At 45.3% G+C, this 15,164-nt stretch overlaps 1 protein-coding gene across 11 annotated transcripts in view; it reads left to right on the top strand.

Annotated features, from left to right (window-relative positions):
- Window positions 1-15,164, top strand: part of SCUBE2 (signal peptide, CUB domain and EGF like domain containing 2) — a 74,176-nt gene that overhangs the window by 15,791 nt on the left and 43,221 nt on the right. For all 11 annotated transcript variants that reach the window (XR_001889062.1, XM_017891428.1, XM_017891430.1 and 8 more), the window contains exons 4-8: window positions 711-845; window positions 5,453-5,578; window positions 8,409-8,525; window positions 9,237-9,326; window positions 14,557-14,673. Coding sequence is in view for 10 of the 11 variants with exons in the window: in XM_017891428.1 (XP_017746917.1) it covers window positions 711-845; window positions 5,453-5,578; window positions 8,409-8,525; window positions 9,237-9,326; window positions 14,557-14,673 (585 nt within the window). In the remaining variant the exon portion in view is untranslated. The remainder of the gene's footprint in view (window positions 1-710; window positions 846-5,452; window positions 5,579-8,408; window positions 8,526-9,236; window positions 9,327-14,556; window positions 14,674-15,164) is intronic.

Raw genomic sequence — 15,164 nt, 5'->3', positions numbered from 1 at the left:
ACCTCAGGACCAGATGTGATTTCTTTCCTTTGTACCAGCTTTTACCTTATATCAGAATCATTTGTATATTTGTCTCTTGCTGAAGAGCATGCTCCTAGAGGGGATTTTTTTTTTTTTTTTTTAGATGGAGTTTCACTCTGAGGCCCATGCTGGAGTGCAGTGGCATGATCTCGGTTCACTGCAACCTCCACCTGCCGGGTTCAAGTGATTCTCCTGCCTCAGCCTCCCAAATAGCTGGGATTACAGGCATATGCCACCATGCCCAGCTAATTTTTGTGTTTTTAATAGAGATGGGGTTTCACCATGTTGGCCAGGCTGGTCTTGAATTCCTGACCTCAGGTGATCCACCTGCTTCAGCCTCCCAAAGTGCTGGGATTATAGGCGTGAGCCACCACACCTGGCCAAGGGAAGGAGTTTTATCTTCCTTATCTATATTTTGCTGTCTCCTCTAGCACCATGCTTTGGAAAGAGAAGGTTCAACAAATATTTACTGAGCTAATTGATCCATGTGGTGGTCCTGGCCAAGTGAGCCCCAGACCCATAAGGACTGGGTAATTGTCTGTGGAACTGGCTTTGATTCAGAAAGCTTCTGTGGTGCAGGGACATGAAGAGGGACCTCATCTTTGCTTAGCAGGGCCCCTGAGCTGCTGGGTGAGGTGGGGCATTTGAAACAGTCATCAAAGCAGAGGCTAATCCCTCTCTCCCTCCAGATGTGGATGAGTGCCTGGAGAACAATGGCGGCTGCCAGCACACCTGTGTCAACGTTATGGGGAGCTATGAGTGCTGCTGCAAGGAGGGGTTTTTCCTGAGTGACAATCAGCACACCTGCATTCACCGTTCAGAAGGTACCTCTGCCCCGCTGTGGATGGGGGCGGAGTCACATCTGAGACCCTCTCCCTTGGCGCACATGCACACACACTGACTCTAGGGGGGAAGCACAGGGTATAGAAAGTCTGGAGGCCTGAGTCTAGATGCCACTGCTGGCTAACCGTGGGCAAGTTATTCAAACTTCAACTTCCTCACCTGGCAAAACAGGTGCACTGGACTGGGTGAGCTCTGAGGTCCTTTCAAACTCTCACATTCTCTGATTCTAATCTTTACATAGAATACATTTCAAATATGACTAGATGTCTCAGGAGCAATATAGAGGATGATCTGCCAAGTTTTTCAAAAAGGTGCTGAAAACCACAGCACCAGTATGAGCCTGCTCCCTGCTCTGGGTGGGTAGAGAGGAGGCTGGATCCTTCCCATGCAGACTTTCAATGAAGTGCCCTGTTTCCAGCCCCAAGGTAGATCTGGCCCTTCCATGTTTTGCATATCTGAGCTCCGAGGGGCAGAAGATCTCCTTCCCTGGATTCTCCGTGCTGTGGTTTCCTTCACCTATGTCACCATTTACCATTCCTCTGTAAATTTGCCAGAAACTCTTCTCTTCTGATGTCCTTCTTTTCATTCTCTTTGCTTTGAGTTTATACCTTTTTTCATTCTTCTGTTACTTAGTTGATTCTTGAGAGGAAGATGCATTAAGTACATGTGGCCAATCAGGTATTTTTAACTGAATGTCATCCTTTTAACTCTTCCCTGCTCTTTCTTAAGTTGAAGAGTCACATTTTGGTGGCTGTGTTTCTCTTGGAGTTGCATCTGCCTATTTTTAGGGGAAGAACCCTAAATACTAGCCTATTAACCCCTTTGGCCATGTGCTGCTTAGTCTTTCCCATTACTTAAGAATGAGGTCATTTTAAGTTCTTCTACTGTTTAATCACAAATTTGTAGATTGTTTTAATCCTGGTCTTGGTAACTTTTCAAGGGTTTCTTTATGGAAGATGATTTTTGTCTCATTTTCCAAGGATGGTGGCTCACATCTTATACCTAACTGGAATACCTGTTTGGGTACTAAGAAAAATCATCAGAGGAATCCCCAGGGGCCAATGGATTTGATGGTTATCATCACCCGGAGTCTGCTCATTCTCAGCGTTTGGGGCAGGGAAGTCACACACACTGGCTTTGATCAGGCATATTTCTTATCTTGTGCCAGGTGTGGCCCTTAATAAAGTAGCAGTTGGGTTTCATTTTCCTGCCAGGTTCTCTGGGGTCATTGGTGTGCCCTGCACTCTTGTCCGATGCAGGCCAAATTCGAGGTGGGAATGAATTAGGAGGCCAGTGGCACAGAGTGATCCAAATCTCAGGGCATCTCTCCTTTTGATTGCTCCCAGCTGCTTCCTGGGAAGTCACTTTGGCTTCTTCTGTAGGTGGCTGGGGAGGGATGTGGGACGTGCAGGTTAAAGCCATCGCTTAAGCCCTCGCAGTCTGGGTCCCACCTAGTTACAAAGCAGCTGGTAGCGATTAAGATCACCCCTTATCCTTGCACTTCCAGAGCCCTGGCTCAGTCCTGCAAACCCCTGGACTCTTAGAGACACAGGCTCCTCATAACAGAAGCAAATACAAATGCAATTCCTTTCTGCAAACTGTGTTTTCTAAATTTTCTACAATTCAGACATTCTTGGATCCCCTGAAGAGTATTTAAAGTGAACACTTTTGTCTGGAACTAAAACCAAAATCCAAGAATTTGAGTTGTGGTCTGGAAGTGTTCTCTGTGATTTTCTGTTGTGTTTCAACCTGACTGCTTGGCAAATTCATGGGAGTGTCAGCCAACGGATTATAGCAATTGGTAACGGAGAACCTTTGCATCCTAGCATTTTGATTCTTCAAATAGAACAGCCTGTAAAAAGTTTTCTTCTAGGATTTTCTCTCTGATGTGCACATTAAACTATGCAACTGTAGGCTTAAAAACCCACAGTGGATACCTTAAAAGTGATTGAAAGAAGGCAACACAGGAAGCTAGTATTTTCTATTGCTGTTGTTTTTAATAATTATTTACAAAATGTTTTTTAATATAGGGCATCGTAATCATTGACTCTCAGGGAAAGCTCAAGATATTGATTGTTTTTTATCCTTAGAGACTCCAAAGCTGTGATAAAGAGACTGTGTGTTTTCACCCATATAATGAGGGTAGGCTGGAGAGAAACACATCACCCCCGGCCTGCCTTTATTCCTATTCATGGCTGCTCAGGCTCTCAGAATGAGAGCCCCTCTTTTGTTTTGTGTGTTCTGAGAATATTTAGATGGTGTACTGATGCCTTTTCAGGGCGACGGGGAAGGTGTCAGGGTGGCAAAGTGGAGGCTGTGCTTTCGGCAGGGCCTGTTACCCGTTTTAGGTCACGCTTTCCTCCCAGTTCACATGGCATATTTTTACTGGGTTTCCAGAAATAATCTTCAGTGGAGCCCTGATCTTGGGGTGCACCAGAATGGGGGATTTCCAATGTTTCTGAGCTGTTTCCCTTATGGTGAACAAACCGTCCTGGACGTGACAACCAGGCCAGTTTTGGAAAGAGCTAGGGCCATTTGCTGGGCTGCCTAGTTTGGAACAAATTAATGTGCTCTCCCAGCAGTGGTCTTGCTTTAAGTCAGGGTGCTATGAAAGGCTTTGAGATCACCTCTTGAAAAGCCATCAGCAATTCCAGAGCCATTTAAAGTCTCTGTTACCGCTTGGTAACTTCAGGTGTAGCTTGATGTGGTAGGACATCAGGTGGCAGCTTCTCTGTGTATCACAATGGCATCTGGCACACAGGCATTCTTATGAAATATTTCTGTGTAGGTGAATTACTCTGAGGCAGTAAAGGTCACTTTGTAAATGTCTTAACGGTCTTGTAAACAGAGTGAAAAAGCAGCAGCAGCTGGCCTGTTTGGGGGTGTACTTTCCAGGTGTTCCTGCCCCCATTTCTTGGGCACTATTATATTTACACCTGAGCACTGGTTATTCCCCATGCTTTGCTGACCCAAGGACAAACACAATGCTTTCTGGGCCTCTTCAGAAAGACAGGACACTGCTTCTAGAGGCAGCTGTCACCTCCCACGCCATCTCAGTACTGGGGAGCAAATCACATCTTCGGAAATTACCAGTCAGAGCAAGAGAAAGTTTTCCACCAATCCAGTGCAAGTCTCTTTCTGTGTTAATTGACAGCCACCCTTGGCATGGATGAATGAATCCCAGCAACCAGCAGACTCAGTGCTGGAGTGCAGACAGCTCATAACTGTCAGGCAAAAGAGCAAGAGGATTTTAAGAGAGACTCTTGAAAGTATGGGATATATTAACTCTTGCACTGTCTTTTGGAATAGGAATGGCATCTGTTTGTATTAAAACAATTGTTCCAGTTAAGCACAGTTTGACAGCTCTGGCATGGGAGCTGGAGAGATAACTTTGACTTCATTAGAATCTGTTGGCTAAAGTTTTAGGGGCATAATATAGAAGAGTGTTGGATTCTAGAGAAGTGAAAGCAACCTTTTTGTACTCGTGTTGAAACCAGTGCCTTTCTAGTATTAGAGTGTCTCGTCAGTAGAGAGCCAATGACAACCAAGTCCCTACTCTCAGAGATGTTTTAGAGTTACATTGCACAAATGCAAAGAAGCAACATAGGAACAGGTAATTAATAATGCAGTATAAACTGAGCAGATGTCTTGAAAATACTCTAGGGTATGAAAAGAATTCCTTCAGGATGCTGGCAGGTAGCAGGATCTCAAAGAATTGGTTTTGAGATGAGGCAGAATGCTGGTAAACCACACGGGCAGTTACCTTGCTAGTGCCCCTCATGTAGATGTATGCCGGGCCCTGCGGGAACAGAAGCAGGTGTTCCCTGCCCACCATCGTACTACAAGGTTGAGCTAATCGAAATTTACTGTATACCTCAAAAGAATTGTACAGCAGCTACCACACACATGAGCACACTCCCTCCTTCTCTCTCTGTCTCCTCTCTCCCTTGCTCTGTTCTTGTTGCTGTTGCTGTGTGATGCTGTCTGTCAGAGGCTTACGTCCTGAGGGAAGGACCAAGGGAGTGGCTGAGGGTGGTCACAGAAGACAGATCCCTGGGCATGTGACCCATATGAGGATGCCAAATGCCGCAGTCACACTCACCTCTGAAGGGCAGGATTGGTGGGGGTAGAGAGGGGCGTTGAAATGTTTTGAAAATTATCTTCAAGAGTATGTGAAAAATTGAGAATCTTGATCATTCTATCTGCACATTTCTTAGGAGGATTCTCCTTTTCTCTTTACATTCTTGATCAGCTCTTGGGTAAAGACATGGCAGAGATAAGAGCATGAGTACCAGTTCCTGGGGTCAGCAGGCTCTGATCCTGCACCCAATAAAGAGCTCCAGTGTATTGGGAAGGCTCCCATCTTGTTAGGAGAGTTGAGACATCATATCTCTTGGGTGACAGAAGAAATTTTTCATGTCTATTAATTGGCCTGGGTTGACTTTAATGACATATACTTTTCAAATGTGGGGCTGATGGAGACCTAGGCAGACAGGTCTGTGGGCCACCCCTTAGCCCTTTGCCGCTCTCCCAGGTCTCAGGATTCTGACCACAGCCTAGTCACCTGTTACACACTGCTGTTTTTCAGAGGGCCTGAGCTGCATGAATAAGGATCACGGCTGTAGTCACATCTGCAAGGAGGCCCCAAGGGGCAGTGTCGCCTGTGAGTGCAGGCCTGGTTTTGAGCTGGCCAAGAACCAGAGAGACTGCATTTGTAAGTATGGGCGGGTGCACAACTGCCATGGGAACCATCGTATTCCATAGGCTGCCTTCTGTGGCCCAGTTCAGAAGCACCACCTCATGGCACGGCTGCAGTAGCAGGGAAGACAGTTAGCACAGGATACCGACCTCTACCAAGTACTTGTTCACTGCAGAAGGGTGGTCTCCCTTAGGGAAGGGAAATGATATTTTAAAAGGAACTCATCAGGAGAAAATGAAATTCAGGAGTAAGGAGTGTGAATGTTGGGGGGCAGTTCTCCCTGTTCCCACAGAATAAAACCAAATTTCCCCATCTGGCAATCACAGCTCTTTGCCACTGGGCCCTGCTTCCCTTATACACCTCATCTGCCTCCTTTCCACAGACACTACTCCCCTTACCTTTGGAGAACAGCCCAAATTCTTTGATGCCTCCAGGCCTTTCCCAAGCCCTCCTTCCTTCCTGGCATGGTGGACTCTCACTCAACCTTCAATATTCTGTTTAACTTCTAATAAGGATAAGCATAATAGCTACCTTTTGGTGGGGAATTTATCGTGTGCAAAGGCTTGTCTCAAGATATGCCATATCCCATTTAATTCTTACAAGCACCACCCTGTGAGTTCCGTATTATTACACTCATTTCAGTTGGCAAAGTTGTGCAGAAGGTGAAGCAACAAGGTCACACAGGGAGTTAGTGGCAAATGAGTGTTCAAACCCTGGTCTGTTTAGCTCTAAAGCTGTGCTCTTAATCCCTTGCTACCATCCTCTGCTATCAGAAGCCTCCTGGGTGCTTCAGACAGGGCAGCCATTTTGTACTTTGGCTCCCACAGCACTTTCCCCAGCTGTATAGCTCTGAGTTGACTTGCGTGTTGATGTGTCTGTCTCCCCAGCTATGAGCCCCTCCAAGTCAGGGACCTTGTCTCATTTTTCCGCTCAGTCCTCCCTTAGTGCCTGCTATGGAATGTGCTCAGTACACTTGTGTTTAATGAGTGGGTGAATGAGTGGTCTACACCATCGGGCTGCACCCCTGCACTACGATTGTGGTAACAAAACTCCACCTGGGAACAGGAAACCACTGGCAATTCATGGTGTTCCTAAACCACGATTTATGCTGGGGAAGCACTGAGGGGTTCCCTTTAGGAACCTTCCCAAAGCCATGGACAGAAGACCCCTGCCATTTGGTGGGGATGGTGGTTTACGGTGAGTAAGAGATGAGGGGACAGTTTCACTGGTGAGGGACTTCTCTCCATTGTCTCCCTCACAAAGTAGAGTGCTGCCTCAAAACTGTCCAAGCCAAGGCTGGTGCCACCATCACACTCAAGCAACAGGTTCTGACAGGCCCTTAGGGCCCCTCAAAGTCAGGCTGTCCCTGAGGGCATCCAGTGAGCTAGCAGAGTGGAGACCATTTTCCCACCTCCAGATCTTCAAAAGGAGGACCCAGGCCCTCCAAGACTCACCTGTGGGGCGAGACCCTCAACATTTCAGTCTTTCAGGGGACAGTTGCTGAAGGGGGGGGGGGCGCCTGTAAGCTTGTTTTTAAAGATTTTAAATGTCAGTAAGATATCACTGCTCAAATGATATTATTATATTATTAACATTTTTTAATTTTAACATTAACATTATTAACATTTTAACATTATAACTTTTTTTTTTTTCCTTTTTGAGATGGAGTCTCGCTCTGTCGCCCAGGCTGGAGTGCAGTGGCCGGATCTCAGCTCACTGCAAGCTCCACCTCCCGGGTTCACGCCATTCTCCTGCCTCAGCCTCCCGAGTAGCTGGGACTACAGGTGCCTGCCACCTCGCCCAGCTAGGTTTTTGTATTTTTTTTTAGTAGAGACGGGGTTTCACTGTATTAGCCAGGATGGTCTCGATCTCCTGACCTCATGATCCGCCCATCTCGGCCTCCCAAAGTGCTGGGATTACAGGCTTGAGCCACCGCACCCGGCCTTTTATAACATTTTTAACATTAACATATATTATTTAACATTTGAGGAGTTAACAAAGAAAAAATAAGATCTAGAATCTCACCACATAACCAGCTGTTTCAATTTTTTCATATTCCTATTTAGTTGTTCATATGCATATACAATTTTTACATAGCTATAATCACAAGATACCACAAATATGTAATTAGTTCTTTTGAATTAGAAAAATTACAAAGGGTCTATGTAAAATGCAACACTCCAAAGCGTATAAAGAAAACATTCAGTTTTCCCCTCCCGTTTCCCTTGCCAGAGGTAACCGTGGTTACAGTTTGATGAATAGATAGTTTTGTAGTTGGCTTTTTCTTTGGCCTATCATCAATGCATTCATATATAGTCTTGATAATTACCAGTTAATGTCACATTAATTGTGTGCAGAATCATCCTGTGATTATCCTTCCTTCTAACTAATCTAGATTGAATCTGATGAGAGAAATTCTGACATATATGTACAAATTAAATATTGTCTGTTTTATTCCAGCATAAAGTGCTATAGCATTTCCCAAACCCCAGTACAGCTGTATTAATAGGTAAAGTTCTCTAAATAGAACAAAGCAGTAGTCTAGAATCTCTTGCTATGATTTCTCTTATTAATAAAAATCTCTCCCCCAATTCTCCCATCTCCCTCTTCCTGTATGACTTTGTTTAAACCCATGTTTCAGCATTTCTATGATTTGTGTTGTAACTATCTGCCTACACAGATACCACAGGGTCTGCCTCGGAGTTATGTCTTCCGTGCACCATGCCTGGCATGCACTAGGTGCTCAAATACTTGCAGAATGAAAATCAGAGTTTCTCTGGAGCAAACACAGCCCTGTGTTTGTGGAAATCTCAGTGCTTTATGTATTGATTCATTTTACTGTCAGTGACCTGTAACCATGGGAACGGTGGGTGCCAGCACTCCTGTGAAGATACAGCTGATGGCCCAGAGTGCAGCTGCCATCCACAGTACAAGATGCACACAGATGGGAGGAGCTGCCTTGGTGAGTGGTAACCCTAACACTGAGTGAGGGTCTGCCCCAGCCTGCCCGTCCCTACCCCTGCCCCTTAATGGTGTTTAGCACAGATGCAGGCTGTTTCCAGTGCATTTGCCCCCACTTCACATGCTGCAGTGGGGGTGGTCTAGGTCTGTGGGGAAGGCCCCTGTCTCCGTGTGTGACCTTGGAAAGCCCTTCCTCCTCTCCTGGACTAGGCTGCTCCTAACGCTGGTATTCCAGAGACTGGCACAACACATCCCAAGAGGCCAGGGCAGCATGAAGTTAGAGCCGTTTGTGATGATGCAGCACTTCTGGCCAGCAGGAGCCAGGGCTGCATATTTCTGGCAGGGTGCCTGCCTTGCGCTTCATGGTGTATCCTTCGCTACCTCCATTTTAGAGGTTTCCAGGCCCAAGGCTCTTTTTGTACTCGACTCAGGAGACTGGAGTGAATCTGAAGCTTGCATTCCCTAGTGTCTCTTTGGTCAGTGCAATATACCTCCAAAATCTTTTCCATGTTTAATGTTTGCTAAGGATCTGCGGCCCTTTGACATGCTGTGTCTCCCACAGAGCCTCATTACAACACATTTTTACTGCGTGAACAGAGTCACATATCTTACATTGCTCTTGTGTCTGGGATTTCAGCAAACACAGTTGTACAGGGAATGAGCAATCTAACTCATTCAGTCTGAGAACTGTGCTCTTTTGCTTCTCTTGTAGAGCGAGAGGACACTGTCCTGGAGGTGACAGAGAGCAATGCCACATCTGTGGTGGATGGGGATAAACGGGTGAAGCGGCGGCTGCTCATGGGTAGGTGCCTTCACTCCCCTTCCTTGGCCACTGCCATTGTCCCTTTCCCTCCCCAACTTACTGCATCAGACCTGAACTTGGGAGCCACATGCCCTCAGACCAGCTGGACTGGGGTGAGCAGTTCCTGCGAACCAGGATGTGTGTCTGTTCTTCCCCAGTGTTGTTGCTTAATCACCAACCAAGCAAGATCCCTGGTCTTGCCATCAGAATAATCAGGTTAACATCCCAATGCAGCCCCACCTAGCTGTAAGGCTTGGCAAACTGCCCTGAGGCTGTGTCTCTTGGTCTTTCTACCTCTTAGGGCCAGTGTGTCGCACATTTTCATACTGCTATAAAGAACTGCCCCAGACTGGGTAATTGATAAAGAAAAGAGGCTTAATTGATTCACAGTTCCACATAGCTGGGGAGGCCTCAGGAAACTTACAATCATGGTGGAAGGCAAAGGGGAAGCAAGGTACCTTCTTCGCAAGGTGGCAGGAAGGAGAATAAATGCAGGAGGAACTACCAAACACTTGTAAAACCATGAGATCTCATGGCCTCACTCCATCATGAGAACAGCATGGGGGAACCGCCCCCATGATCCAATCACCTCCACCTGGTCTCTCCATTGACACGAGGGGATTATGGGGATTATAATTCAGGATAAGATTTGAATGGGGACATGAAGCCTGAACATATCAGTTGGGATGCTCAATTAAAATAATAATATGGAAAGGTGCCCAGAGTCCAGTGCCTGGGACTGAGTGGTCAGTGAAGTCAGCTGTCTACGTCTGAAGCAGCCTCTAGCTCAGAATGGTGGCTAGTCTTCTTTTGTGTCCACTGACTCTTCTATTTCTGACTCAGCTGATGATAATGGTAGAAGAGATGAATGGAGAGGGGCAGCACTTGGCTGTGGGACAAGGGAAGTCCTGCCTGAAGGTCCAGCAGTTAAGCTGGAGATGAGCAGAAATAGAGGTGGTGGCCGTGGGGGTGGGAGTCAGACAGATCCTTTGGCGTGTTACTCCTTCTGGAGAAAGTTTGGCTCAACCTAAATAAAACCCATCTTTTGACAGTTTCTGAATTTAACAGTCAGGCAACATATCATACAGCCTTTAGTTACCAAGCAGGTAACCTTTCTGAGTTCTTTAGAAATTATAATTTTTCATTGTCTTAAGTGAAAATAGAATATATGAATAACATAGAAACTTAATTACTTCTGGGCTTGTAATGAAACGCATCATTTCCTTGTCTCATAACTTCCCATTTCCTCATCCCATTTGCCAGAGGCAACAATATTCAATTCTTCGAACTGTTTCTTCTTCTGACTCCTCCTCCCCCATATTTCTGAAAAATGAAGGGCATACAGTTATTATTTTCTTCTTTTTTTTCTTTTCTTTTTCCTTTTTATTTTTTTGAGACAGGGTCTCACTCTGTTGCCCCCAGGCTGCGGTGCTGTGGTGTGATCACATCTCACTGCAACCTCTGCCTCCCAGGCTCAAGTGATTCCCTCACCTCCGCTTCCTGAGTAGCTGGACTACAGGCATGCGCCACTGCACCTGGCTAATATTTGCATTTTTTATAGAGAGAGGGTTTCACCATGTTGCCCAGGCTGGTCTCAAACTCCTGGGCTCTAGCCATCTGCCTACCTTGGCCTCCCAAAGTGTTTTGATTACAAGTGTGAGCCTTCATGCCTGGCCCTACAGTTATTTCTTGATGTGTCTGTTATAGATGTCTCTCATCTGGGCGTTTACTATTAGCCTACAATTCCCTTTGCCGCTCTCCTGTTAGGTGAATTCTACGTCTTGCCTCTCGTTAGTTTATCTGGCGAATGAGATAGAGGTATTTAAAAATTTGCATGCCTGAAAATGCCTTTATATTCTACCTGCACCCTTTATTGAGAATTTGGCTCAGTGTAGAATTCAGAGTTGGAAAGAATTTTCTATCACTGTTTTGAAGTTAGTGCTCCATTGTTTTCAACAACGCAGGGTTGTTTTGAGAAGTCTAAAGTCATTTTTATTCTTGATCCTTTGGGAGAAACTTGTGAAAGCATCTCTCTGAAAGCTTCTAGGATCTTCTCTTCCCCAGTGACTGAAGTTTTACAATAATGTTCTTTATTGTGGAATTTTGCCCACCTATTGTTGGTACTTTTCTTTTTTCTTTTTTCTTTTTTTTTTTTTTGAGACGGAGTCTTGCTCTGTCGCCCAGGCTGGAGTCCAGTGGCGTGATCTCGGCTCACTGCAAGCTCCGCCTCCGGGTTCACGCCATTCTCCTGCCTCAGCCTCCTGAGTAACTGGGACTATAGGCGCCCGCTACCACGCCCGGCTAATTTTTTTGTATTTTTAGTAGAGATGGGGTTTCACCGTGTTAGCCAGGATGGTCTCCATCTCCTGACGTCGTGATCCGCCCACCTCGGCCTCCCAAAGTGCTGGGATTACAGGCGTGAGTCACCATGCCTGGCCTAGTACTTTTCAATATGAACATTCAAGTCCCTTGGTTCTGAGAAATTATCTTACATCTTTTTCTTTGATAAATTTCTTTTTATTTCTTTTTTTTGAGACAGAGTCTTGTTCTGTTGCCCAGGCTGGAGTCCAGTGCTGTGATCTTGGCTCACTGCAACCTCCACCTCCCAGGTTCAAGTGACTTTCCTGCCTCAGCCTCCTGAGTAGCTGAGACTACAGGCACATGCCACCATGCCTGGTTAATTTTTTTTTTTTTGTATTTTTAGTACAGAAGGGATTTTGCCATGTTGGCCAGGCTGGTCTCGAACTCCTGGCCTCAGGTTATCCACCTGCCACAGCCTCCCAAAGTGCTGAGATTATAGGCACGAGCCACGGCGCCCGTCTTTGATAAATTTCTTCACTCCATTTTCTCTGTTCTTTCCCTCTGGAACTCCTATTACCTGGCTGTTATAACTCCTGGATTGACCGTCTAATTTTTTTTTTCTTTTCTCTCCCTTGTATTTTGTTCTTTTCTTTTCTCTCCTTTGTATTTTGTTCTACTTTCTAGGAGACTTTTCATTTTTTTCTTCTAATCTTTCCACAGGATAAAGTTTTCATTTTCATATTTTAATTGTTCAAGAATTTTACTTTGGCCTTTTGTTTTAGGAACCTGCTCTTATTTCATGGATGCTTTTCTTATCTCCCTGAGGAAATTAATTATAAGATTTTAACTCCTCTTCTGTTCTCTAGATTATCTTTGTTTCCTCCAGGATTCTTTTTCCCTGTTGGTTTGGTCTGGTGTGTTTATTCCATATTGGAGGCTTTCCAGAAATGTCTAGTGATTCTTGACTGATTTTTCATGTTTAATAGTAAAATACTAAAAAGCCAGTTGGATATTCTATTGACTTGTGGGCTCCATGTTTGGGTGATGAGGCAGTGACTTAGCCATTTCATCTGGAGATCTTCAAATGCTAATATCGTTAGTTCTTTTTGCTTGGGTAGGTCAATTTCGCTGGCGAGGAGTCCTTCAATCACCTGTCTGTAGGCTTAGCTGCTGGCATCCTGGGTTGCAGTGTTGTTTCAACGTAGCTTTTTGGAACTTTCAGTGGCTGTTATTTTAATATAGCTTTTGGAATTTTCAGTGACTTTAAATCTGCCAGTAGGGAGCTGAAGGAGCTGGGGGAAGAGGGATGAGGGTTTGAGATCTCTTTTTCAGGGTATAGACTTTCACCTGACAGTGCCTCCCTCTCCTCCTCAGTTGTTCCTGGTGCCCTTGAGCCTGGTGCCTCTCTGGTCCAGACTTCTCTGCTATAGCCAGAACAGGAGAAGGGTAGTCACATGGCTATGTGGAATTAAGGAGGAGCTCTGGGGTTTATCTTTTTCATATGTAGACTCTCCATAATCTTCCTGTTTTTAACTCCGTCTGCATTTCTGCCTCTAGAATAACTTGATAACCCCAATTCCTGAGTTTTTCTGGGATTCTGGGGCTCACATGAGTTTACCAGCTGTTGGCACCCCCTCTGTAGACTGCTAGGATCTAGCTTTCTTCTACGCCAGATCCTGTTCTCCTGCTAACATGCCACTTCCAGAATGTTTGACATCTTTCATCTATTGTCTTTTCTTCCATTTTCTTTGTCCTTAAGGATTTATACTTTAAAAAATCAATTTATTTTCATATTCGTGAGATTTTGAAAGGAATAGAGATAAATATACATGTACTATCTGCATATTTAATTAGGATTAAGCTTGTCCCCTTCAGGGTTCCTTTTTTTTTTTTTCTTTTCTTGAGACAGGGTCTCACTGTGTTGCTGAGCCTGGAGTGCAGTGGCACAAACATGGCTCACTGCAACCTTGACCTCCTGGACTCAAGTGATCTTCCTGCTTCAGCCTCCCGAGTAGCTGGGACCACAGGTGTGCATCACCAGGCCTCACTAATTTTTTTAAATTTTTGTAGAGATGGGGGTCTCACCATGTTGCCCAGGCTGGTCTTGAACCCTGGGCTCAGGCGATCCTCCTGCCTCGGCCTCCCAAAGTGTTGGGATTACAGGGGTAAGCCACCCCCCCATCTCCCCACCCCCAGTTTTTAAAATGAAGTAGCTGTGGAAGAAAAATCATGTTTCTGGAGGCCTAGATGCTAACAGTTCAATGAATGTTGAATAGCACTTGTCTATTACTTGGACTAACTATATGGGATACAGAACTAGAAGACTGTTTGCTTATTATTCCTCATCTCCACAGTTGCGATTTAACAACTGTGGCTTATTTTTCATGTGGTTATGACAGGGCTTTCTCCTTTCAGGGAAAGTGAAACTTCAAATTTGAGTAAATCAGTGGTTGCAAGGATGAAGCCAGTAGTCTACAACAAGGCAGTGGTTGGGGTGACGATGCTTACCCACTCTTGCTTTGCCCACTACTCATACTGAAAGGAGAAGGTTCAAGATTAAGGAAGGACCATCCCCTTTGCCCTGTTCTGCACTCACCTCTAGCCTGCCAGACATGGTCCTACTTAGGTTGCTGGCCGCAGATCAGCAAGAACTTTCAGTGGCTTTAAATCTGCCAGTAGGGGGAGTGACTCTGCAGATTGGGAGACATCTTTATCCCTCTGGTCACCCTGACAATCTTCCTCAGGAACTAGAATTCATTTAGGTGGGTGGGAGGAGCTGCACCTGCTCTCCCTCTAGCCCATCAACAGGTAGCAGAGACTTGGGGTGTAACCATGAGTACCCCACAATGCTTCTTGGCTCCTGTGACCTTCGTCAGCTGTATTAGCAATTCTTAAGGAAGCTAATTGTCTTTTCTTACCTCCTTGCCAGAAACGTGTGCTGTCAACAATGGAGGCTGTGATCGCACCTGTAAGGATACTTCGACAGGTGTCCACTGCAGTTGTCCTGTTGGATTCACTCTCCAGTTGGATGGGAAGACGTGTAAAGGTAGCCTTCACCTCCCCAGGGAGGCTGGGTGCCCTGTTACGGAGGGAAGACCCATGCTGCTAACGTATGGGGATAAAGGCAACATACCCTCCATACCCCACGTGACTCCAGATTTGCTTATGATTCATATCAGTGGGAGCTTTTCCCCCCTGGGCTAGTGGAAGGTTATAATTGAGTAAACTTAATTAGAACCAACACTTAATTACACTAATTGTTGAGGAGGTCAGCCTCTACAAGCATCAAATAATTCATTTCAGACAGTGGCCTTATTAGAAAAAGGCAGTTAAAGGAAGCATTCATTTGCAGGAGATAATATCAACATATCATACATAATAGCCTAAAGATTATTATGTAAATAACAGTCAAGATGATTATCCAGAGGACTTAATGAATAACTGTACCATTAACTTTTACTGATGAAGAGCGACCCCAATGACTTGCTCATATTGCGTGGGCAAGAGTACAAAGGATTAGTCCTTTAGCATGATAAA

This window comes from Rhinopithecus bieti, unplaced genomic scaffold, assembly GCF_001698545.2.
Source record: "Rhinopithecus bieti isolate Rb0 unplaced genomic scaffold, ASM169854v2 scaffold_20891, whole genome shotgun sequence".
Taxonomy (NCBI): domain Eukaryota; kingdom Metazoa; phylum Chordata; class Mammalia; order Primates; family Cercopithecidae; genus Rhinopithecus; species Rhinopithecus bieti.
The sequence above is the reverse complement of the archived record's forward strand: the minus strand, read 5'-3'. Positions and strand labels throughout refer to the sequence as shown.